Source organism: Bos mutus, chromosome 21 (genome assembly GCF_027580195.1).
Source record: "Bos mutus isolate GX-2022 chromosome 21, NWIPB_WYAK_1.1, whole genome shotgun sequence".
Taxonomy (NCBI): Eukaryota; Metazoa; Chordata; class Mammalia; order Artiodactyla; family Bovidae; genus Bos; species Bos mutus.
In genome coordinates this window covers 21,187,234-21,211,654 of record NC_091637.1, presented here as the reverse complement: position 1 = coordinate 21,211,654, position 24,421 = coordinate 21,187,234, and the positions used below count along the sequence as shown (strand labels likewise).

Genomic DNA, 24,421 nt, shown 5'->3' with positions numbered 1-24,421 from the left:
CATGAGCAGGTGACCCACACAGCCCGTGTGGGGTAAGGATGACTTGGGAGCTTTTTTTGGCAGCTGACCTCATGGAAAATGTTTCTATGGGTCAGGACCTCCTCTGGCTGTGCTCAGCTCTCTGGCTGTCAGAAATACTCCCATCCTGGCCTTAGGAGATCCCAGACACTGGCAGCCAGACACGCTTCACCAGGTGGTTCAACTCTGCAGCAGAACCCTGCCCCCACCCCAGACTTGGGTCATAGGACCTGCAGGAGGGCAGACAGAGCATAACGGGCCCCGCCTCCTCACCTGTAGAGCTGCAGGGTGTGACGGTTGCCCTGATGCATGATCTCGTATTTGGGCAAGCCACAGTAGCGGTCCAGCTCTGTGTCATCCTTGTACCAGGTCACCTCTGGCTCTGGGTACCCTAAGAAGGAAGCAGCAGATTGGGTTGCAGAGAAACCAGTTCCAAAATAGTGGGCAGAGAGAAGAGGATCCCGTGGCTTCCCCAGACCACCTGAAGAGACTGGACTGGTCCACGTGCCCCGGGTTGGCAGGAGGAAGAGGGCTACCCTATGGCTCAGCTTATATTTAGAAGCTAGGCCCTATCAAGGCCAAAAACTGTTTCCCTTCAGCAACTGGAAGGCAAACATAGAGGAGAAATTTCCTGGCTGCTGATTAGAAGGGAAGCAAGGAGTTTCCAGAAAGCTTTAGCTGGTAGTAATAAGCGTCCTCTCTTCAGTGGCCTGTTGTACATCCTCATCTGTAATAACAGCTCTACTCTCAGAGGTCTCTCCCCAACACCCAACATCAGCACCAATGCCAAGCACCCTTCTTTCATTCCAGGTTCCTGAGCTATTAGTATCATTTGATGACACAGCTAAAGCATCTATCCATCCATCCACCCATCCATTTGTCATCCATCTATCCACCCATCCACACCTACCTTCTCCCCCATTCACTGCTGTGAAACTGACTGAGGTATTTTTCCAGCCCATCCTTTCTCAACTTTCAGCCCTACTCACAAAGAGAGCTTCTAGCTGTGAGGGCCACGTGTCCCTGCCTCCCTGGCCACCTAGCTGATTGGTCCAGTAATGGACACATAACCACTTAATCTAATTCAATCCTTTGACCTAGTATTTGGGAATTGGAACATAGAGACAGTCTATCCTTGGGTCTGGAAATAACTTGGAAGAGGTGCAACCATATTCTGCTACATGGACTGAGAAGCAGACAAAGCTACAGTGAGATGGAAGTGAAGTTGGTGTTCAGGATAGAATGAAAAAAAGGAGACAGAGAGGGTAGTCCTGATATCCTTCCAAATACTGGTTCCATTCTTTACCTGGCCACAGCCACACTCTTGTGAATTCCATAAGAAGTCCATCTAAGCCTTACCAAGGAGTTCTGTTTCATTTCTTAAGCTGACTTCAATTAATTTGCAATGGTTATTAGAAATTAGAGACTCCTAACATTGTTGCTGTTCAGTCACTAAGTTATGTCCAACTCTTTGCAATCCCATGGATTGCAGCACACCAGGCTTTCCTGTCCTTCATTATCTCCCCGAGCTTGCTCAAACCCATGTCCATTGAGTCAGTAATGGCATCCAACCATCTCATCCTCTGTCATCCCCTTCTCCTCCTGCCCTTAATCTTTTCCAGCATCAGGGTCTTTGTCCCTTAAATATATGTATATATTAGGTGTGTGCTGACTGCCAAGCAAGGGTTATGAAGATACAGAAGCTTGACAGCTCTGCTCTCAGGGAACCCACTGTACAATAGAAAAGATAGGTCTCCACACAAGGCAGGGATGCACCTGCAACTGGCACTCATGTGCTCTGCCTTCCCTGCTGTCTCGATAAACTGCCCAAGTGCCTGTCTAAGACACCCTCACTGGATCCCATCTCTTCCTGCCTCATCGAGGACATCTCTCCAGCTTGTTCCTCCTTTCCTGAATTTTCAGGCTTTTCCTCTTAGATCATTCCCATCAGCATACAAGCCTCTATACTGTCTTCCTTCTTTTCTTTGACCTCACATCCTTCCCTGGCTCCTGCCCCCATTTCTCTCTTTTCTTCTTTACAAAGAAATTATTTGAAAGAGCTTTCTGTACTCATTGTCTTTACCCTGTTTCCTCCGATCAGGCTTTTGAAACTACCGCTGCACAGGAATTGCTCCTATCAAGGTCACCCGTGACTCACATATCACCAAATCTCTCAGCATTGACCTTCCCTTCCTGAAACCTTTTCTTTGCTTGCTCCTGGATGCCCCTCCTTCTGAGTGTCTGTGCTACTCTACTGGCCACTTTGTCTAATCTCTTCATCTGCCCTCTCCCCACCACCTAGACCTAGAAGTGTTAGATGGGCCAGGGCTCAGGCCTCAGAACCATTTTCCATTCTCTCTATATATAACCTAGGGGATCTAATCCTGTCCTGCAGCCTTTAAATAGCTATATCTTCCTAACTCCCAAATTTGTATCTCTAGCCCAGACCTCCCCTGAACTCCTGGTTCTTATTTCTGACTGCAAACCTGACATCTCCACTTGGAGGTCTCATGGGTATCAGACTTACCCAAGCCAAGCTCCTTATTCCCCTCACCAAGCCGAGTCCTACTTACCTCAGTAAATGGCAACTTTATCCTTCTAATTTGGCTCAAGCCAAAAACCTAGAGGTAATATTTTATTCTTTTATTTTCCTCACATCCACTCCATCAGATGATTCCACAGGCCCTCCCTCCAGAATATATTCAAAATCTGATCACTTCCTGCCACTCCTTGCCACCAAACTGCTCCATCAGCATCATCTCACACCTCAATTTCTCAACAACCTCCTTGCTTATCTCACTAGTTCCAGCCTGGCCTTTCTTCAGCCCATTCTCAGCACAGCAGCCAGAGGAAGTAAATAAGGTCAGGTGATAGCACTTCTCTGCTCAAAACACTCCACCAGCTCCCATCTCATGAAAGCCCTCATGATCTAGGCCACATCAGCCCACTGGCCTCACCTCCTCCCACTCTCTACCTTGCTTGCAGTACCCCAGTCATACGCCCCTGCTGGCTGGCCCCAAGCATCACATGAGCGTCACATATTGATTCCTCTGGCCTCTGTCCGCACTTTATCTCCATGGAGAGACCTTCCCTACCACCTGTATGCAATAACCACTCGCTCTCCCTGGTGATTCTTATCTCTCTTACTGTTTCTTTTTCTTTATATTCTTCATAGAATAGTGGCCACGGGACTGGAAAAGGTCAGTTTTCATTCCAATCCCAAAGAAAGGCAATGCCAAAGAATGTTCAAACTACCGCACAATTGCACTCATTTCACATGCTAGCAAGGTAATGCTCAAAATACTTCAAACTAGACTTCAACAGCATGTGAACCGAGAACTTCCAGATGTTCAAGCTGGATTTAGAAAAGGCAGAGGAACCAGAGATCAAATTGCCAACATCCACTGAATCATAGAAAAAGCAAGGGAATTCCAAAAAAACCCTATGTCTGCTTCACTGACTACACTAAAGCCTGCTGTGTAGATCACAACAGTGGAAAATTCTTAGAGAGATGGGACTATAAAACCACCTTATTTGTCTCCTGAGAAATCTGTATGCAGGACATGAAGCAACAGTTAGAACCAGACATGGAACAATGGACTGGTTCAAAGTTGGAAAAGAAGGATGTCAAGGCTATATATTGCCACCCTGCTTATTTAACTTACATGCAGACTGTGTCATGTGAAATGCTGGGCTGAATGAATCACAAGCTGGACTTGCAGGGAGAAATATGAACAACCTCAGATATGCAGATGACACCACTCTAATGACAGAAAGCAAAGAGGATCTAAAGAGCCTCTTGATGAGGGAGAAAGAGGAGAGTGAAAAAGTTGGCTTAAAACTCAACATTCAAAAAACTAAGATCATGGCATCCAGTCCCATCACTTCATGGCAAATAGATGGAAGAAAGGTGGAAACAGTGACAGATTTTATTTTCTTGGGCTCCAAAATCACTGCAGATGGTGACTGCAGCCACAAAATTGAAGATGCTTGCTCCTTGGAAGAAAAGCTATGACAAACATAAACAGCAGATTGAAAAGCAGAGACATCACTTTGCCAACAAAGGTCCGTATAGTCAACGCTATGGTTTTTCCAGTAGTCATGTATGGTGTGAGAGCTGAACTATAAAGAAGGCTGAGCGCCAAAGAACTGATGCTTTTGAATTGTGGCACTGGAGAAGACTCTTAAGAGTCTGAGCAAACTCTGGGAGATGGTGAAGAACAGGAAAGCCTGGCATGCTGCTGTCCAAAGGGTCACAAAGAGTCAGACACGACTGAGCAACTGAACAATGCATTGCTACCTGACTGATTATACCCTGATGAGTTTCTACCCATCTACTCCAACTCCCTGGGGAAAGAACAGCTCCATGACTTGTCTGTGTTATTCGCTGCTATGTCCCCAGTTCCTAGAATAGTGTCTGGTATCGGGTCAACACTCATTAAGTATTTATAGGTGAATGAATGAAGCAATGCACTAAGGGCTCAGGGTACAGAGAAGGGAACAGGCACCTGCAGCTGAGGATTCAGGGAAGGCTTTATGGCATGTGAGGCATTTGAAATGGCTGTGAGGGAGGTGGAATTTCAGAAAATGTGGGTTCAGTGTCTTCACTTCCCTTCCACAGCACAAATCCTGATACTGGAACCGTTCCCTTCTCTGTTTCCTCTCCTCTACTTATATCCCATGTGCGTCATCATCTCTCCTTCACTTCTTTATCTCTACCACCTAAGACAGTGCCTGGCACATAGTAGCTACTTAATAAAAATCTGCTGGATGAGTGAGTAAGGGGAAAAGTGAGTGAACAAACAAGAGGTTGGCAGGGAGGGCATGCTGACGAAGAACCATGACACCAGAGTGTGGGGTGGAAAGCAGAGGGCACACTGGGGAACCGTGACAAGAACAGGGAGCAAAGGAGGCGAGGCTGTGGCTGCGTCAGCCAAAACAGACTCTGGGCAGCCCTGACTGTAAAGCGAGCCCCATGTTTCCATTGTGAGCTAAAGTCCCTGGTTACATCACCGTGCATGTCCTCACCATCTCGAGCAGTGAGCTCATCCCTGCAGGAGCCCAGCTCAGAGCCTCCTTGCCCCATGATCTGCCCAGTTGGGCCTCAGCCTCCAGGGCATCTGAGTCCAGTCAGGCTGCAGCGAGAGGGCAGGGACAGGGCAAGAAGGGGATGCTGAGGGGGCCCCACAGCCACAAAGCTGGGGGGCTCCAGCCCCCACGCCACCTTCTGGTGTCTCTTCACTAGGTGGGGGCCAACCTGAAAGCTTGGGCTCTCTGGCAACAATGAGTTCTGGGAACAACTTAAGTTGAGCAGAAAACATTTCTTTGTCCCCCGGGTAATATGAACTGTATTTTGAAACACACAAAAGCAAGGGAGGTCCATTACTCCCAGCTGCACACACACGTGCCCATGTGTATGCCCACAGGCCGGCACACATACACACACACACACAGGCCTGGCCAGGAAACCCCACAGTGGTACTGACCTGTGGCCTTCCCTCTTCCCCTTCCTACCCTGACACCTCTGCTCCACAGCCAGCATGCCTCAGTCTAGAAGAAATCTAGCTTGGAGACTTACAGCTTCATCCTAACCACTCCCAGTTTGGAAAAGCTCAGATTCAGGAGAATAATACTGATGAATGTATATATTTAGAGTTTTCAAAGAGCTTTCAAAGATAGAATTTTATTTGGTCCTCATAATAACCCTGTGAAGACAACTGTGAACATTTATTGAAGACTTACTATAAGCCAGATACTGAGCTGGACATTTTTCCTGTATTACCTCATCTGCTCCTCTCATGAGTCCTATGATAAAGGTGCTGTTATACATCCTCGACTTAAAGGAGAGGAAACTAAGGCTTCTGTCCAAAGGTGTCCAGCTGGTACATGGAAGAACCAAAATCCAAATCCCCCTCTTCTACAAAATAGGCAAGGCGGGTCTCTGAATCTGTCTTACACAAAAGGAACATGAGACTCAGAGAAATCAAGTAACTTACACAGGGTCACATGGCTGGCACATGAGAAAGTCCCTGGCTTCCTTTCCCTTATTCCTCTGTTCTTCTCACTAGGAATTCTGGAGATAATATGTAAGTTTCTGCCCCCAGCAGTCATCATCTTAGACTTATTTCTCCAAAAAGAATATCTTCAGGAACTTGCTTCTGTCTAAGTCTAAAGGCTAACTCCCTCTGTCCAGCTGGCCGCACACACACACAAGCTAACAGAGAATTGACAACAGAGGTAAGGAGAGTAGGGGAAGGGGATCACCAAGCTAGACAGAGGTGGGCACCTCGAGAAGGACAGTAGCCCTGGCCAGGGGGTCCCTGAGGGAGACAGGAGCCAGAAGGCTCCACAAAGGCCCACTATCCCCCATATGCCCACTCTGAGAGGGAAGAACTCCAGGGTCATATGCCACTTCTTAAAGTCCCAAAGGACTTCCTGTAGAGTCAGCCAGCAGGGGTTCTGCCACAGACTATTCTTCCTCACCTGAACCACGGTTTCACCCACCACAAAAGCATCACCTCCTCCTGGCAGGGCCCTGCTTAGCCTGACTCATCACAAACTCATCTAGGGAACGCTACCAGCAGGGTGGGAGGAAGAGAGTCAAATGTGGTCACTCTATCTGCATGGAACAAGCCAGGATCACCACGCCAGTCTCATGCGAAGGCCAGTCAGGTTTACAGCCACCCACCATTCTCCACTCCAGATGGGGGTGGGGCAGGGTGGAGGGGAGACCCACTTTCTAGCTCTTGTCTTCTTTGTTCTCTGATCTTTCTATATAGCCCTTTCCCTTTCCCTGGCCCCTTTCTTACAGTCTACCTTTTCTCCCTGTTAATATAATTGGGAAAGGCTTATTTATAGTGCACTATGGTAATCACAGAGTCTTCGTTGCTAATCTGCTACATGAAATTCAGGTAACCTAAGATCTCTGACACAGGTCGGGGTGAGGAGTGGGAAGGAGGAACTAGGTACAGCAGTGGACTAAGGTATGGATGGTAGAGACAGCAAGTGCCTGGAAACCTCACAGCCTTACTTGGTACAGCTGTAAATCCCATCATGCCAGGTGCTCCTGAGCAGAAGCCCATCGCCCTGGTGGGTCATCATGAGACAAGGGCATTATGGCAACTGAGGGGAGAAAAGCTTGTTCCTTTGAGTTGGGCTTGAGGCATGGAAAAGCTTACTTCCATGATGACACTGGGGATATTCAGTAAAATACCCTAAGACTCTGTAAGTCAGACGCGGGTCAGCTTCAGCACGTTGCTCTCAGAGTCCGTGGCTACAAAGGACAGAATGGAAGCAGGAGAGGAGGGAGGCTCCTGCAGCAGCTGCTGTTGTCAAGGCACTGAGGCTGCAGCTGCAGTGAACAGGCAATGTGGAAGGTGTCGTCAGCAGAGTCAGGGTCACCGCGGTCATACTCGCAAACATGTATTGAGCACCTTCTTCGTGCCTGCTGCATGAGGTGTCAGGGGTATGCTCTGTCTCATGGTCTTATGGGGAGAGAGAAGTAGGAACCAAGAAGCTGCACTGTGAAAGGCACAGCAAGAGCTCTCTGTGGAAATTCTGGAGATGACTTCCTAGAGGATAAGTTGGTTGAGCTGGGCCTTGAAAAATGAGAAGAAATTTGCCAGGCTTCTAGGTAGAAAGCAGCATCAGCATACCATCTACTTTCACTCTCTCACCCAAACCCACTAAACCACATTAGTTTTTTTATTAAAAATATATGTGTGTATGTGTGTTAGTTGCTCAGCCATGTCTGACTCTTTGCAACCCCATGGATTGTAGTCCTGACAGGTTCCTCTGTCTATGGAATTCTCCAGGCAAAAATCCTGGGTGGGTTGTCATTCCCTTCTCCAGGGGATCCTCCCAACCCAGGGACTTGAACCCATGTCTCCTGCATTGAAGGCAGACTCTTTACCATTTGAGCCACCAGGAAAGCATATATATATATATACACACACACATACATATACATATATACATATATATAATCTCCACCAAAATAAATCGGATAATAGAAATGAAAACAACAGGAACAACAATATTTTGAAAGCTGGAAAGCAGATGCACAAGTAGAAACTGACTTAACAGACTCAAGGCAGCTTAACCCTAAGATGAGAAACCGAGAACTATCCTTTGAACACCAGAAAATCCCCAAAGGGCACAGGAACTGGCCACCAGATACCTCTGGGACTGGGTATAAAGGGAAATAAGGAGAAGTTAAAAAGGGTGTGGAAAACAATTAGGTCTCTGGATCTCCTCACCCACTCCATACCACTGGGTAACCAACTGCTCCTTCCCCAACATGTCCAAAGATAAGGTTTAGTATCTGGGAAAGTAAAACTTTGCCCTGAGAGTAAGCCAGCACTGTTGAGGGCATGAATTTTCTATGCAAAGACGTATCTATGAAATAAATACTCTATCCTGGAAGCCCAGCCAACCCTCTAATCTGCAGAGCTTCCAGAAAACTCAGCAAGACACAAGAAGAGTACTCATTATGGAATCTAGCTAGTCCAAGAGAAAGCAACTAAAGAAACTCATTTTGTCAGTTCCCAACTCTAGTGGTGGCCAGGTCACCCTAGAGTGAAGACTCAAGGTTTCAGGCTCCTCCTACTTGCCCAGAACTTCCAATCAGCTTTTTAGTCTCCTATTTGTAATTATTATCTGACAACCAAAGATTCCTAGATATCTGAGGAAACCCTATAAATAGGAGATGAAGAACCAAAACAATTAAATAGAAAAAAAGCAAACTGGAAGAAACAAACTACACAGGAAACTTTTAGAAAACTACCATTACTAGTCTCAGAGAGTTTAGAGAAAATATTACATTCATGAGAAGAACAGGATGCTTTAGAAAACAATTTTTTAAAAACTCTTAGAAATTAAGAACCCAACAAAAGAGTTGAAAGATAATACTGAGGAAATCTCTCAGGAGGAACAAAAAAGACAAATAGGTGAAAGCGACGAAAGGGTAAGAAAATGAGTCTGGGGAGGAGATATGCACAGGTGTTCCAGAAAGAAAGGACAGAGAAAGCAGGAGGAAGAAATCAAGATCAAAATAATCTCAAATTTCTCAGAACTAAAGGCTGTCAAGTTTCCATACTGAAAGCATCCAAGCATGCCCCTGGATGAAGACACTCGTATCAAGATACACCATTATGAAATATCAAAACACTCTTAAAAGATTCCAGAGAGGAAAACCAGCCTCCTATATGGAATCAGGAATCAAAATGCCCTCTTGCTCTAAACAGTAACACTGGAAGCAAGAAAGCAACCTACAGCAAAGTTTTCAAAATTCTGAAGGAAAATTATTTTCAACTTAGAATTCTATACCTAGCCAAATTTTCCATCAAGAGTAAAGCAAATAAATAAAATAAAGACATTTTCAGACATAAATTGCCTAACATTTATCTACCATATACTCCTCCTAGGAAGCTACCAAAATAAGAATGTAAGTCAAGAAAGAGACAAATGTAGAATACAGATAAACAGGAAGTCCATTAAAGGAGAGGTAAAGGGAGCCTGCAGGATGATGATGAAGGGAGATCCTACGATAACATCTGTGTACCAGACACACAAAGCAACCAAGTCACACTGGAACAGGATGACCCAAAGGAGAGAGAGGCTGAGAGCTTGTCATCATAATGCCTCCCACTGTTGTACCATCTTTGGGACCTGAAGAAGCCACTAGATGTAGCTCAATAAAGCCAGAGAGTAAACCAAGAAAAAGGAAGACATGAGATATGACATATAAAACATGACATATACACCCAGTATAACAGCTGTGTATTAGGCCTAAAGGCCACCAGTTCAAATAGAATAGGGATGTCTCTAAGGAAAGAAGCTGACAGAGGACTGATGGTATCAATCTTGTGGAAAGTTGTTTTAAAAGGCTTTTAGAAAGTTTAAGAAAAATTAGTCATAGACACCAAATAGCTAATTAAAAGAAAAATTAAGAAAGGATTAACCTTATAAAAAACAGAAGAAAGAAATATAATCATAGTATACTACAATGTTCAGTTATGACTAATATTGCAGAGGCATAATAAAGTAAACAGTAAATATTGATTAAACAAAATTATGATATAACTATTTTTAGAAGGTAAGTGAGATGAAGCAGAGAAAATAACTGTAAAAAGAGCTAATTTCCTCTCTACTATAACAGGAATACTGGGTAGCATCTAAACTGGAAGACTCAAAAGTTAGCAGTATTCACATACTACACCAGCATTACAGAAATGTGTACACACCATAAGAAAGTGCTAAAGGCTGAATACAGTTGCTTCTGGGTAAGGCAAATTGATGAGAGGGGTGAATGGCTGTATTTTGATAACTGCATTTTTAGTTCAATTTGAAATTTTAAACTATTTGTAATATATTAATTTGATGAAATAAAAATTAAGTTTCATTTAATGGAATGAAACTTCTATATGGAGAAAATAACAGATGCAACAGCATGGTGTCGTGAAAGAGCTGAGTTTTCCTAGAAAATGGCTACTGCCAGAGTAATGCAGCAGATGCAGGCATAAAGAAGCATCTCCTCTTTGCCAACTTCGTGGGCTTTGGCAAGTCACCTAACCTATTCTAGTATCCTTCTCTGTAAAATCTGACTAATAATAGCACCGACTTCACTGGGTTTTGTAAGAATTCAACAACAATGGAACCAGATAAATTTTGCAAAATGTGTTGTGCTGTACAAAGGTGAGGGATGCAAGCGCACCTCTGTGTCCCTGGGAAGTGTTCTCAGTAGGGAGCTCAGAAAGTTCTGGGCAAGGTGAAAACTGCCCAGGGAACCCAATCCTAGAGAAGCTGTTCAGCTGGCTGGGGCAGACATGCTCCCTAGAATCAGGGCATGTCACTGCTGGCACGTCATCAAGGGCATCAATGCTTTTGATTTACTGGAAAAAAAAGGGGGGGGAGGCGCTCTCGGAGAGAACCTTGACCTGATGGCTGCAGAGCTGGGAGAGGTAGGGCCCGTAGGTGAGTCCTACAGCCCTGGTGGCGTTAGTGCCATGGGAGCCAGTGCTGGGAGGTGTGGGGGAGGGGCAGTGCCCAGAGCCAGCTTCCCAGCCCTCGCCCCTTTACCCTCCCCTTCCAAGGAGTATCTCTCTCTTCCTATTCTGCCAACCTGTTGCTTCAAATTCCACCATGGAATTTGGTGAAATGCACATAATGATAGCTAATTGCTAACACTTATATGGTACTTACTGTATGCCAGGTATTATTCCAAATGCTTTGCATTCTTACCATTACAGTCTCCACTTTGCAGATGAAGTACTCAATATCATATAACTGGAAAGGGGACAAGCCAGCATCCTAAGCCAGGCAGCCTGACTCCAGCCAGGGTCTGCATTCAGAATCACTATATATTACTGTCTATCAGGCTTGAGACTCCGAAGTCTCAAACTACTCAGCTGTAAAATGGGAATATTTGAGAAGATGGCCTTGAAAACCTCTTTCAGCTAGACAGCTTCTTTCCTTGGAATAAGATTCATCAGTCACATATGCATGTCTGAGTGTGAGGAACCTATATGGAAGACAGGTTTTGAAGAACAGCAGGGTGTATGTGTGGCTTTAGAGTGGGAGGAGAAAGGGACCCCCACCCACATAGAGAAGTTAAACTGGAGAGATAGCTAAGAAGACCAATGTCAACTTGCACAGCCAACCCCTCTCCATGCCTGTGCCCACAGACCCGTTGGACCCTGACCTGTGTAGCAGCTCTGGCACAGATCATACAGACGGCCTCATTACCTGTGACGATGCAGGTGAATCTGACGTCGCTGTCCTCGGACACAGCCCGGGACTTGAGTGTGGTCTCAAATAGCGGCTGGGTCTCCTCTGTTAGCTGAGCAATGATGGAGCAGAAGGTGCTCCTAGGAAAGGCAAAGAACTGTTCAGAGCAGCGTTTCTCCTATCTCCACTGCACGATGCCACGGCCTGGAGTGGTCCAAGGTGGCTTCTATCTTACCATGTCCATCCAGCATCCTGTAGCCATGGCTCCAGCACCTGGGAAAGTCTTTCTTCAAGAGAGCTAGGTCTCATGGCCAGGATGGGGGCAGGGATGTGACCAGGGGCTGAATGGAATCCTGACCCAGACCCGTTAAAATGGGTCCCTTCTGACCAGGGACCAGGCTCCTGCGCATGCCAGACCACTAGTCCTGGCATTCCCATTCCATCCTTATTGGGGGGCCTTGCTTCACACTCCACCTTTCATCTTCAGGTAAGCTCGTGCATGGGGGAGACATACACATGGACAGGCCCAGCTTCAGAGATGGAGGTCCCAGCACAGCAGAGCCTCCATTCATGCCATGGAGGGAAAGCCCAAGGGTAACAGGTCCCAGGAACTCAGGGGTCAGAAGAAAAGCCCCTGTCTTTGTGAGGATAGACCCATAGCAGACCAAGAACAAGCTGGCCAATGCCAGGGGTCTAGACCCAATGGCAGCCTCTAGTTCCTAGGAGTATTAGAAAAGAAAGATTCAAATGAATCCTGACCCTACACAGGGCCATGGACCTCCAGTGGAAAGCCAGCCATGGCTCCCTTGCTCCCCAGTGGGTACCACATGCTCAAGTGAATATTGGCAGCTCCAGGACCTACCAGCAGGACTGCCAATCACAAATAGATCCACCCGTGCGAGAGTCAGGGCTTTTGGTTCCCTCGTGAAAGTCCATCTCCCAGAACTCAGAGGCATTTGTGGGCTCACTGAGTTGATCACAGACTCACCAGCACTGCTCAGCATTGACAGTCCTCTCCTACCTGCCCACACGCAGCAAACCACCATGCCAAACCCTTCATGGGCCAGCAGAGACACAATGCATCCCTAGGCGTGACGTGTAACCACATAGCCAGGTTGTGCGGTGCACAAGCCGTGCCCAGCCCTCCCCTTCCCGCCCCCAACCCACACACCCTCTGCTGAGCAGCAGGGAGGACTGTGAGGGATGATGTGAGGAGGAGCAGGAAAAACTGTTGGGGGGCAGACAGATCAGTGCTGCTTTGCTCTGTGCCTCGGAAGAAGGGGCAGTTGCCCACGGGCAGCATGTGTCTGCCTGCGACCTCTCCACAGGGGCAGGTAAGAGTCTGTGGGAACACAAGCAGACAGGAGCTACAGCCCTGCTTTGTTGGGAGGGCATCCCCATTCAGTTGACCATCTCTGTGGATGTCATTCTGGACTTGAGTTTGAGGAGAAAGCTTGCATCCCAGGAGGAAGGCCTGGAATCAAGTAAGACTTCTGGACTGAGAGGGGTCCAACCGTCTCTGCACAGGATCACAGATGCTTGGGCCTCTGGGAAGCTGACAGGAGTCCTCGCCCAGAAAGACCACCCAGAAAGAGAATCCCAACTGGGGACTGTGGTGAAGGCTGCCATAACACTCCCTGCCACGCTCCCACCTGGAACCTAAGTAACTTATTAGACAGTTGTAAGAACTGTCTTCTTGTAGCTTACTGTTGGAAGAAACTACTGTCCTTTCCTTTTTCTTTTAATCCAGTCGAAAATAGAGGGTCCTTCAGGATCTAGACTGTCAACGCTCTGACACTTGGGAGTTACAACATCTGAAAACATTTCTCACTGCTCTCATACTACCAGCAATTCCTGACTTCGGGGAATACCAACTCCCAACCAGCAGTTTCTAGAGGAAACTGCCCTGCCAAAAGTCATTGTACTTCTATGATTTTGCAACTAATTCAAAACATCCCTAATTATGTCCTCCCTGCTGCTACTGCTAAGTCGCTTCAGTCGTGTCTGACTCTGTGCGACCCCATAGATGGCAGCCCACCAGGCTCCCCTGTCCCTGGGATTCTCCAGGCAAGAACACTGGAGTGGATTGCTATTTCCTTCTCCAATGCAGGAAAGTGAAAAGTGAAAGTGAAGTTGCTCAGGCGTGTCTGACTCTTCTCGACCCCATGGACTGCAGCCCACCAGGCTTCTCCGTCCATGGGATTTTCCAGGCAAGAGTGCTGGAGTGGGTGCCATTGCCTTCTCCGACCTAATTTGAATCCTAACCTACTCATGAATGTGAACCTGGCTCTTGTACTCAGCCTAGGCTCTTAGGGATGAAGCTGCTTGGACAGGTCTAAGAAAATAAGCAACTGGGTAAGTGAAGAAAACAGGGAAATCAGGCTTCAAGAAAATTTGCAGAGACAAGTGCTCATGCTAGATATTTAACAACAAGGTAGTTATTTCATTATTTTTGTTTTATAAGAAAGAATACTTATCTTTTCAAATTCCCAGACTAAGTCCTAACTGTATTATAACATTCTTATAATGGAAAATCCTAAGTAACTGCTGAAGAGTATAGCTAGGAAAACACCCTCTAGGAAAGTGGATCCAGGGTGCATTTGGTTGGGACAGAGTCATTGCATATACTATCACATTCTAATAACCTGTCACCAGCTTTCTGTTCCTATTTTCTAAACCACTCAGACGTGAGATGGACTCCAAGTCTGCTGCTTCCAGTCTCCTGGGAAGCCAGGAAGTCCACGCACCTGGAAGTGGTCTAGTCCTACCCTGACAACTCCAAGTCCTTCCAACTCCATGAATTCATAAGAATATCACAGCCTAATCATGTGTCTCTATAGAACTCCATAATCATCACTGGTTTTCAACATCTTCAAAGGAACCTAATCCTGCCCATAGGTTTGGTATTTACCTTGCTTTTTTTTTACCTTGCTTTAAATAAACTTCCAAACTCTCTTTTAAACACTTAACACACTCCGCTTTGAATGAGTTGGATACCCTGTCTTCTGCCCCTTCAGTATCTACTCCTGTCACAGGAAACGTACATAGTAGCTACTGACCATCCCTGTAGACGTTATTAGCTTTTCAGAAACCAGTTAGCTATGCAGAAATCTTTCTCTGTGTGAAAACTATGGCCAACTCTTCCCTAGATCTACCAGAGTCTGGGAGGAGGCCCAAGCAGTGAAAAGTAGCCAGGAAACGTTCCCATTTTGATCACAATTGTCAGTTCAGCCAGGGGTGGAGAGCTGTCTCCAGTTAAGGAGGTAAGAGGACAGTCGTTCAACAGGCAAACTCTGACTGCGGGCCTGCTGGAGCCCTGCTCTGTCTCTGAAGCGGATTCAGAGAACAAGTTAACACAGAAAGACATTCACATGATAGCCCTGACCTCACAGAGTTCACAGTCTGCGGAGGTGGAGAGAAGTCAAAGGAGAGGGAAATTCAGAGAAGGAGAAAATAGAAGGAGAACTTAAGGGACTGAGGAAAAAAAATTTTTTTTAAGGAAGTAGCCATGGTTAGAAGACAGACAATAAGTTGTCAAACCTAGATATGTGGTTACAAAAACCATGAAAACCTAGGCTGAGGGAGAAACGGGTCACGTGACTGGAGGCTCTCTGCTCTGGTCCCATGCCTATCCCAGGGGCACAGAGATAGAGTTGCAGGCATCTTGGGAACCCCTGCCTATCTCTGGGTTCCGGCACCCCCTTCAAATGGTCCATGCAAGCATCAACTCTGGCCCCCGTGAGATCCATGCTCACTGAGTGCCCGCTCACACCTTCCCCAACCACCCTCTCCGCTCCCCTCACCCCATGCAGCTTGGTTATTAGTGCACAAGCAGTCACCCAGAGACCCCTCAGTGCCCAGACCCAAGGAAAAAAAAAAGCAGTCAGAGAAATGTAATGCAATGGTGCGTTTACCTTCCAGAGCTGGGGTGAGATAACCGGTTGCTTGATAAGCTAAGCAAAAACAGCAAACGGAATCATTAGGCCAAAAAAGCAAAGAGAGGAGGAGGTGAAATCAACAACAGTAGGCAAAGTATTAATCGGCCACCATCTGGGGCCCAAGGGCCTTTCTATTAAAAGGGACCAGCTGTCTTACTTGGCCAGCTCCAATTAGCAAGTGGCCTCACCACCGGACACCCATGTATCTGAAACCAAGAACTTGTTAAGTGTAGCAGGGTCCAGGGAAATGGTTAGGCAGGAGGGAGGCCCCTCGGGGCTGAGCTTTAAGAAAGGTGTGTCCTGGGTCCTTGAGTCACTCATAGCTGCCTGGCACATCTCCCCGCCTCTGCAGCACACCAGCGGGTGGGGGGGGAGGCGGGGCGGGGCAGCTCCTGCTTCAACCCTTGGCCTTTTAGGGGAGAAGAGCCCCCAGTTCCTGGAAATCCCCTCAGAGGCTGGGAAGGAGACAGGTGGCTTGGAGAACACCCATTAATATGTTAAAGTACGGTTAAAGAGGCCACGCAAGGCAAACCAGCTGGGAGAGTCAAGAAGAGAAGGAAAACAAAGCGGTTAATTCAGCAGGAACCAGGAGGCACCAGTTGGGTCAGACCAGCACAAGGCCCATGACGCTGATCACCCCTCCTGCCCCAGGACAGCTGAGAGCTGAAACCAGCTGGGGGCTGGGTAGGCCACTGCAGGGTGAGGATCACACAGAGCTGCCCCTCGGAGATCCAGTGGGTATGAGTCAACTTTCACCTCTGCCTCCATTCCTTCCAACACAAGTATCTCCAGAGGGGTCTAGGGACACAGTTCTCTGGGAGATCTCAGGTCCCCACCCCTCCCAACTACACTTACTCCCTTCAGGTGGCCCCACAGTGAGAACAGCTCTCCCTTCATTATCAACAGCCCAATCTGCTCAATAGAACTGTCAGTCTGCATCTCTAACCACTGACAGCCTGTATCTGTATAACAAAAAACAAAAACAAATTCACCTTATGCCCCCAAACATGGCTTCCACTTCTGTGCGCCTGGATTTATGGATACCACTGGGGAAGTACATCCTTCAGACCCAAAGAGCCCTACCCCCAGAGAAGCTGCTGCTCCAGATTGCAGCTGCCTTTATTCAGAGCTTTAAAAATCCTCCAGAGGCCGTGAGGGCAGACCTCCCATGGTTTCAAGGCACTGGCCAACTCCATCCTTTCCTTATGATGGACTTCCTTTGCCTTTCTCCTTAGAATGGAGAGATTTCTCCTTTGCTGGGTCTGGATTTCTTCCCTGGGAAGGGGACGGGGAGAATCAGCTCTCTAATTCACAGGAAATGACAGCTTCCACCTGCAAGTGGGCAAGGGACTGAGCTGTGACAGTCACCCCTCCCTGGCTCTCTCCAGGGCTACAGCTCCCCAGCCTCATCCTGATTTCTCCGGGCCTCACCCTTAGATAATCAGCCATGTCAGGAGGAGTCCCAGGCAGTGAAGGCATCTTGTCTTCAAAAGGTGCCTATGACCTGCTGGCTGGGCCAGAGGTTGGCTCAGGGCTCTCACCTAGGAACTCCCCAATTACTGACTGTGAGAGGGTCTGAATCAGAGGCATCAAATGTTGGGATGTCATGTCCGACTTTTGCAACCTCATGGACTGTAGCCTACCAGATACTTCTATCCATAGGATTTCCCAGGCAACAATACTGGAGTAGGTTGCTATTTCTTATTCCAGGGGATCTTCCCAATCCAGGGATGGAACCTGCATCTCCTGCATCTCTTGCATTAGCAGGTGGATTCTTTACCACTGAGCCACTAGGGAAGCTCAGTGATGGGATAAATAGGCCTAAAAACATTCTTAGTGATACTTTCATTTTATAGAATAGAAATTCAGGGCCCACGAAGGAAAAGTCTCTTCATAAAGGAGAAATGTAGGCCTGGGAGGTGGGGCGGAGGGTGTTGGGGGGTGGTGGCAGGGCAGGAGGGTGGGGGGAACCAGGACTGTTCCTAGAAGCTGGGGCCTCCCATTCCTCCTGGCTTTCATATATTCTGGGACACAAAAGGCCCCCAGAAAGTCCTGGTCTGATGTTTTCCTGAAAGACCTAGACAATTTGCTTTACCCAAGCTGAACAAGAGATGCCACAAAACTACAGCAAATATCACCAGCTCTACTGCTCCTCTGGGCCCACTTGGGCCAGAACATCCAAGAAATGAGGAAGCAGAGATTTCTGGAACGTCTCGATGTCCCTCAAAATCCAGTTATAACTGCAAACACCTGACTGTGGTTCCTTAACCTTCTCTAGCTCATCCAGGCTCCATCTTCCCATAAAAGTGAGGTTGGATCTGTAGGAAGTTGGGGCAACAGTTTGGGCGGGTTACATGCATGTTGACCTCTCACTCCTGGGCTAACTATGGATTGGAAATCCCCCCAGGGTTGGAGAAAAGAAAGGAATGCATAGGAAGACAAGTTCTAGACTTGGGCCAAAGCTTCTGATACCTGGCTCCCAGCTCAGCTGTCCATCAGCTCACAGGGGCAGTCCACTCTCCCAAGGCTCACAGAATGATGACTCACAAGCTCCATGATAGATATGTATGGAAGTAGACCCAGGAAAGGTTGAAGTCAGGAGTGGGTGGGCTAGAATTTGCCTCTCAGTCAGAATTCTGGAAGAGTCAGGGCTCAGGAGCCAGGGTTAGCTGACAAAGCCCTCAAGGGACCCTCTTTCTTCATCTCTTGGCCCCTCTTCCCATCCCCAGAAGCATTCAGGTTGCTCTGAGAGACAGAAGGCTGTACGGTTGCCTGCTCTAACACAAGAGTCAGGTCTTGACAGAGAACTATGAACTGGCCCCTGCCCCACCTCAAGTCCCCAACAGCCCCATTCACTGTTATAGTCTCCCCTCCTTGGCCAGAGGCTTGTCCAGAGGTGAGAGAAACCTGGCCTTCCTGGTACCTCAGGACCTGGCTGGTCTGTGGCTACCTGGAAGGGGCAAGCCCACAGGCCACGGTCTTGGGCTAGAAAACCCTCCCTCCCAATGTCCCAGCCCTGCCTCTCCAAGCACTTGATGAAAAGAATCTCCATTTAAGACCATTCTCGCTCAGGCCCAAAGGGACCTAAACCAGACACTTCTAACCCACCTGCAGTTCTCAGGCTGACACACTGCTCATCAGATGTGTAATTGTATCTACAACTGCTCACCCTTTTTCCTAACAGCCCCATTCCCCTGACCTCCAAGTTATGTCTGGTTTGCAAGCCACCCCAATGTTGTCTCCGAGAAGGGCCCTGCATCCCTCTTCTGCTGTACCACTGGTGCTGACAAAGGCCAGACACAATCTCAGTTACAAGAGTGAGACAATTGTTGAGGCTCCCACAGGCCAGTCAGCTTCACCACGGACTGGATAAATACACACATTCCATTCCAGTTTTTCCATAGATCCAGTGGTTAGAGGAAGGGGCATGCTTTCTTGGCAGCCAGGGGCCTTGGCGAGTCTGACTCAGTCACTAACAGCCCTCCGCCCTGCCCCAGACATGTGACACCATTTGACGAGTTTTATGCAGAAACCGGTTCTGGTTACATTTGAACTTTTCCAACTCCAAGGTCAACAGAACTCAGCCAATCCACGAGGAAGTGCCTGGGACTTTTCCTGAATGTCCTTGATGTCTGTTTTTGTGCCATTTTAAGAATGGAGGACAAGAGGTCCCCAGGCAGCTTCTCAGAGGAGGGGCTGTTTTCTGTATATAACCTATGATTAGCCAAGTTCTGGGGCAGCAACACAACCACTCACCCACTAGCCATCCATCACAATTCCCTTTGCAATAGACTCCAGAGTTGGAGGGAAACTAAGCTGCCCTTAGTTTAGAGGAGACAGGAAGTGTTCATCTTCATGGTAATGCACATGTCTCTGTGTGTCTGTGTGCCTTTGAGGGCCAAGAGACTAGCTCAGTCGTGTCCGACTCTTTGCGACCCTATGTAGCCCGCCAGGCTCCTCTTTCCATGGGATTTTCCAGGCAAGAATCTTGGAGTAGATTGCTGTTTCCTACTCCAGGAGATCTTCCCAACCCAGGGATAGAACCCCTATCTCCAGCATTGCAGGCAGATGCTTTACTGTCTGAGCCACAAGGGAAGCCCTTGAGGGGCAAAATGCCAATCTATCCTCTTGTGAGTCTTTCCACCTGTGGGTACCCTAGCTCCTAAACCAAAGCAACCATACCTCTTCAACTCTTGGAAGAGGATCATTCGGGCTCCTTCCCTTGGCACCCTGGGGATGGCACCCATCACCCCAAACTGGGCAGGGCGACTGGCTGCCTCAGAGCCTGGAGCTCTGAATCCTCAGGCAGACTGACCAGCATTTCAGGCCACCCCTTCACCTCACCAGCCCCCACCAAGATCCCAGGAAAGACCAGGGCCCAGAGGAAGCACCTTCTTTGCACAGTTTATTTCTTCCCAGTGACTCCTGAACTAAGCAGACCCCCTCAGGGCAGTGCCTCTGGCATCCCCACCACCCCCTCCCCGCCAGCCAGCAGGAATGTCAGCCTGTCTGGCTTTCCTTATCTGGAATCCGAGGCCAGGGAGTAGCTGAGCGTGGGGCGAGGATAAGGAGGGGCGGGAGTGAGGTGGGGAGATAAGGAGCCACTCGGGACCCTGGGAAATCACCCCGAAGTAGGCCTTCATCGTCCCCAGGGCCTCTCATGGCCTGAGGCCTGAGGCCCACGGAGCCGGCAGAGGCCAGGGAGACCCTGAAGGGCCCTCAGGGCCGGTCGGGCGGCACCATATCTCCACAGGCCGGGCGGGGCCCCTCCTGAGGCCTCGCTGGCGGCCTCTGCTCGCCCGCCGGCCCGGCCCCCAGGGCGCGACTCACCTGGTCTCGGGCCGCACGCTGAGCAGGTAGCTGCGGCTGGCGGGGCTGGGGATCCACACGGGCCCGTCGTCCTCGCCGTCGCCCCCCGCCTCAGACCGTCCGCCCGAGCCCCAACCGCGGCCGGGGGCCCTCCGCGACCCCATGCTGCTGCCGGCCCTGCCCGCCTCCTGCCCCTGCCCGCGCTCCCGGCCCCTGCCCGTCAGGCCCGCGCCGCCGGCCGCTTCTCTCGCCCGCGGCTGACGCGCGCCCCTATTTATAGCCCCGGGCCCGGCCGTCATCACCTGCTGCTGTCCCTCCCCCGGCCCGGGCCGGCCACCGCGGCCTCCGAGGCGCCGGAGGGCGCCGGGCCGCGAGGGGCCCCGCCAGGCCCTGCCTGAGGGGCCCACTCCAGGGCGTCGGCTCCTTCCCTCAGCCGACTGCCCGACGTGTGTGGAGCGCCCTCTTGGCGCCCGCAGCCACCCCGGGCGTCGGGGTCAGGGGTCAGAGAGGCTTCAGGGAGCAAGAGCGGAAAGGGTCGGGGTGCGGTTCTAGAATGGGACTGAGCGTATGCCCCTCACCTTCCTCACCGGGTCTCTGGGACCCAGGCTTCCCGCCAGCCTTCCTTCCCCACTCTCCCTGTTTTGCAGATGTGGAAGGTCGGGCTTTGCGGCCTTTGCCTAGTGGAAGGTGCGGAAGGACCAGAAGAGCTGCGTGGGGTGTAGGGGGCAAAGCCCCGAAAGACCAAAGATGGCCGGGGTTGGGGCTGGAAGAGGCAGTGAGGGGGAGGGGAGGGAGGCTCAAAACCTGGACTGAATCCAGCGGGAGCCCAGACCTGTCCCTCTTCCTGGCGGCAGCCCTGACTGACCCTGGCCTTGCCAGTGGCTGTTGGCCCAACACTTAGACCCACACCCACGTACCTACATAAGTAACCTCAGTTCCGAGGAGGCCAGAACTCCTCAGAATGTTCCTCTCCATTATCTAGGGTAGATTAGGGGTTCAGTAAACATCTCTAGGGAGAAGGCGATGGCACCCCACTCCAGTACCCTTGCCTGGAAAATCCCATGGATGGAGGAGCCTGGTAGGCTGCAGTCCATGGGGTCGCTAAGAGTCGGACAAGACTGAGCGACTTCACTTTCACTTTTCACTTTCATGCATTGAAGAAGGAAATGGCAACCCACTCCAGTGTTCTTGCCTGGAGAATCCCAGGGATGGGGGAGCCTAATGGGCTGCCGTCTATGGGGTCGCACAGAGTCAGACACGACTGAAGTGACTTAGTAGTAGTAAACATCTCTAGAATTATTGAACCTCCTTCTCCACCCTGTTCAGCCTCCATTTCCCAGCACCCCAGGGGGAAGTGGGCTGAGTCCTAATACCCAGAAACACGATATAATCATTTGACACTTTCTTAGATCAAAATCCTAAGTACTGTCTAATTCTGGTTGTAAAAGTGGAAGTGACCACAGTCTGTGTGTGTGTGTGTTAAGTCACTCAGTCGTGTCTGACTCTCTGACCCCATGGGCTACTGAACTGTAGCCCACCAGGCTCCTGGGTCCAAGGAATTCTCCAGGCAAGAATACTGACATGGAGAATACCCCTCCCTCAAGGGCTCTTCCCACCTCAGGGATCAGACCTGGGTCTCCCGCATTGCAGGCAAATTCTTTACCATCTGAACCACCAGGAAACCCTGTTTACCCATCCTTTCTTCTCCTACCCCTTTGAAAGCATCCAGAAAGTATCTGAGCTGGATGGTGATAGCCTAGAAAATTGGAACAAAGGAGTAGAACCCTCTGTTCTATAAGCTGCACTCACATCCTTACTCCTTTTGGAAATGGCTCTTCTTTCACTATGTGCTTCTAGTGGCAACTGTTTTGATCCTACATGCTCCCTCCCCAACTCCCTGAAACCTCCCTCAGACTCAAGCCAGTCTACTCATGGTACCCAGGGGCCCTGATGCTGGGAACGATTGAGGGCAAGAGGAGAAGGGGGTAACAGAGGTTGAGATGGTTGGATGGCATCACTGACTCAGTGGATGAATTTGACCAAACTCTAGGAGTGGACAGGGAAGTCAAGCGTGCTGCAATCCATGGGGTCTCAAAGAGTCAGACATGACTTAGGACTGAACAACAATGGGCGTAGAGACTGAGCACGCACGTATCTCCTTGACCACAGAAGTAAGCATCAGACCCAAGCTGTGCCAACCAAGGTTCTTTACCAAAATGTTTTCAACTGGAATTGGGAAAGAAAACCTGGACCTCTGTGGTGGTTAGCTGTAAGCTGCAAGGTCCCAGCTTTTAGTAGCAATGTTTCTTGCTGTGTGGAGAAGCCAATCTGCAGTGAGGAAGAAGGAAGCTGACACAGAGAGAAGCAAAGGCAGGGGGCACAGAGTCCTGCTGGCTTCCAGGTGCCTTGTTACAAGTGTTCCTGAGACCCAACTTTATCTGTGGCCTTCCTGCAGGTTGGCAGTTCAACCATTTCCTGGAAACTGTATCCAAAAATTATCTCACTTTGCTCAAGCTGATTCAAGTTAGACTTCTATTAGTGAAGTCTAAGAGTCTCAGCCAATACTGAAGACTTTTCTTCAAATGAGCCTGAACTTGCCAAATTTGCCCACACACACCCACACATATGATTTTCTGGTTTCCTGGAAGCGGGCATATTAAAATCTCTTCAGTTGTCTACAGGACAGTCCTTCACATATTCGAAAGTCTACTTGGAGTTTTGGTTCATTTGTTTAAGTTTAGAGTACCAATGGGGCTTCCCAGGTGGCACTAGTGGTAAAGAACCTGTCTGCCAATGCAGGAGACCCAAGAGACTCAGGTTCAATCCCTTGGTCGGAAAGATCCCCTGGAGAAGCACATGACAACCCACTCCAGTATTCTTGCCTGGAGAACCCTATGGATAGAGGAGCCTGGAGGGCTACAGTCCATGGGGTCGCAAAGAGTCAGGCACAACTGAAGTGACTAAGCATGCACCCATGTATCAGGCTGGAGCACATGTGCTAGAGTCAAGGGTCATAGGACCTGTGCCTTCAAGACTCTTATGGTCTAACAGGGTGAGAGGAATAGAAGCAAAATACACTGCAAGGTGAAATGTGCAATTATAAAGCTATGTATAGGGGAGCATAAAGTATAGAAGAAAGAGTAGTTGGCTCTGCCTGGGGATTTGGTTAGGATAGTTTTCAAAGAAGAAAGTAAAGCTGAAGAAAGATTTTGGAAATGGCATAGGCGTTCACAAATAGACTGTTGTGGGTGGAGGGTAGGGTAGAATATTCTAGATGGAGAGACTAGTATGCACTAAGATAAGGAGGTATGAAACAGCTCAGTATTCACGTCACTCAAGTGTTAATGATTTGGGCAAATAGAGAAGTGAGGATATCCCTGGTGGTCCAGGGGTTACAGTGGTTACAAATTTATGATTCCAGTGCAGGGGTCATGGGTTCAGTCCCTGGGCAGGGAAGTTCTGTATGCCTTACGGTATGGCAAAAAAATAAATACACGTTTTAAAAAACTGAAAAAATAGAGAAGTGATTTAGGCAGGAACCCTCATTGTGAAGGCCTTGCCTAGTCCAGTGAGGAACCTGGACTTACCTTTCAGGCCGATTCTCTTCTGACAATGGAATATGGTGCCACTAGTTACCCCAGTGACTCTCCAGTTTATCCATTTCCTTTTGAAAATGTTACACACACACACACCCACAGAGGTCAAACCAGAGCAGCCCACAAATGAATTAGCACCTTTCTGGGTGTGGGCGTCACACAATTAGCAACAACTTTTTGGCAGTCAAATTATTCCAAATTATTTCAAAGCCTGTAAATTTTCAACACAAAGCTTTGTTCATCTAAGTCCACTCCTACTTTACCTACTTGTAAAGTCTTTTTTTATCCTAAATGTAAACTTCCACTTTTTTTGTTGTTGTTAAATCTCGTTTT

General features: G+C 48.7%; 1 protein-coding gene across 2 annotated transcripts in view; it reads right to left on the bottom strand.

Moving 5' to 3' along the window:
• The window catches only part of ALPK3 (alpha kinase 3), a 53,677-nt gene extending 32,940 nt beyond the window's left edge, over positions 1-20,737 (bottom strand). The window contains exons 1-4 of one of the 2 annotated variants that reach the window (XM_070358333.1): positions 20,514-20,737; positions 15,660-15,698; positions 11,764-11,885; positions 292-409 (exon numbers count right to left, since the gene is read on the bottom strand). In XM_070358333.1, the coding sequence (XP_070214434.1) occupies positions 292-409; positions 11,764-11,885; positions 15,660-15,698; positions 20,514-20,656 (422 nt within the window). In that variant the 5' untranslated portion in view covers positions 20,657-20,737. The remainder of the gene's footprint in view (positions 1-291; positions 410-11,763; positions 11,886-15,659; positions 15,699-20,513) is intronic. The other variant, XM_070358334.1, reaches the window with a different exon arrangement.
• Positions 20,738-24,421: the final 3,684 nt, after the last annotated feature.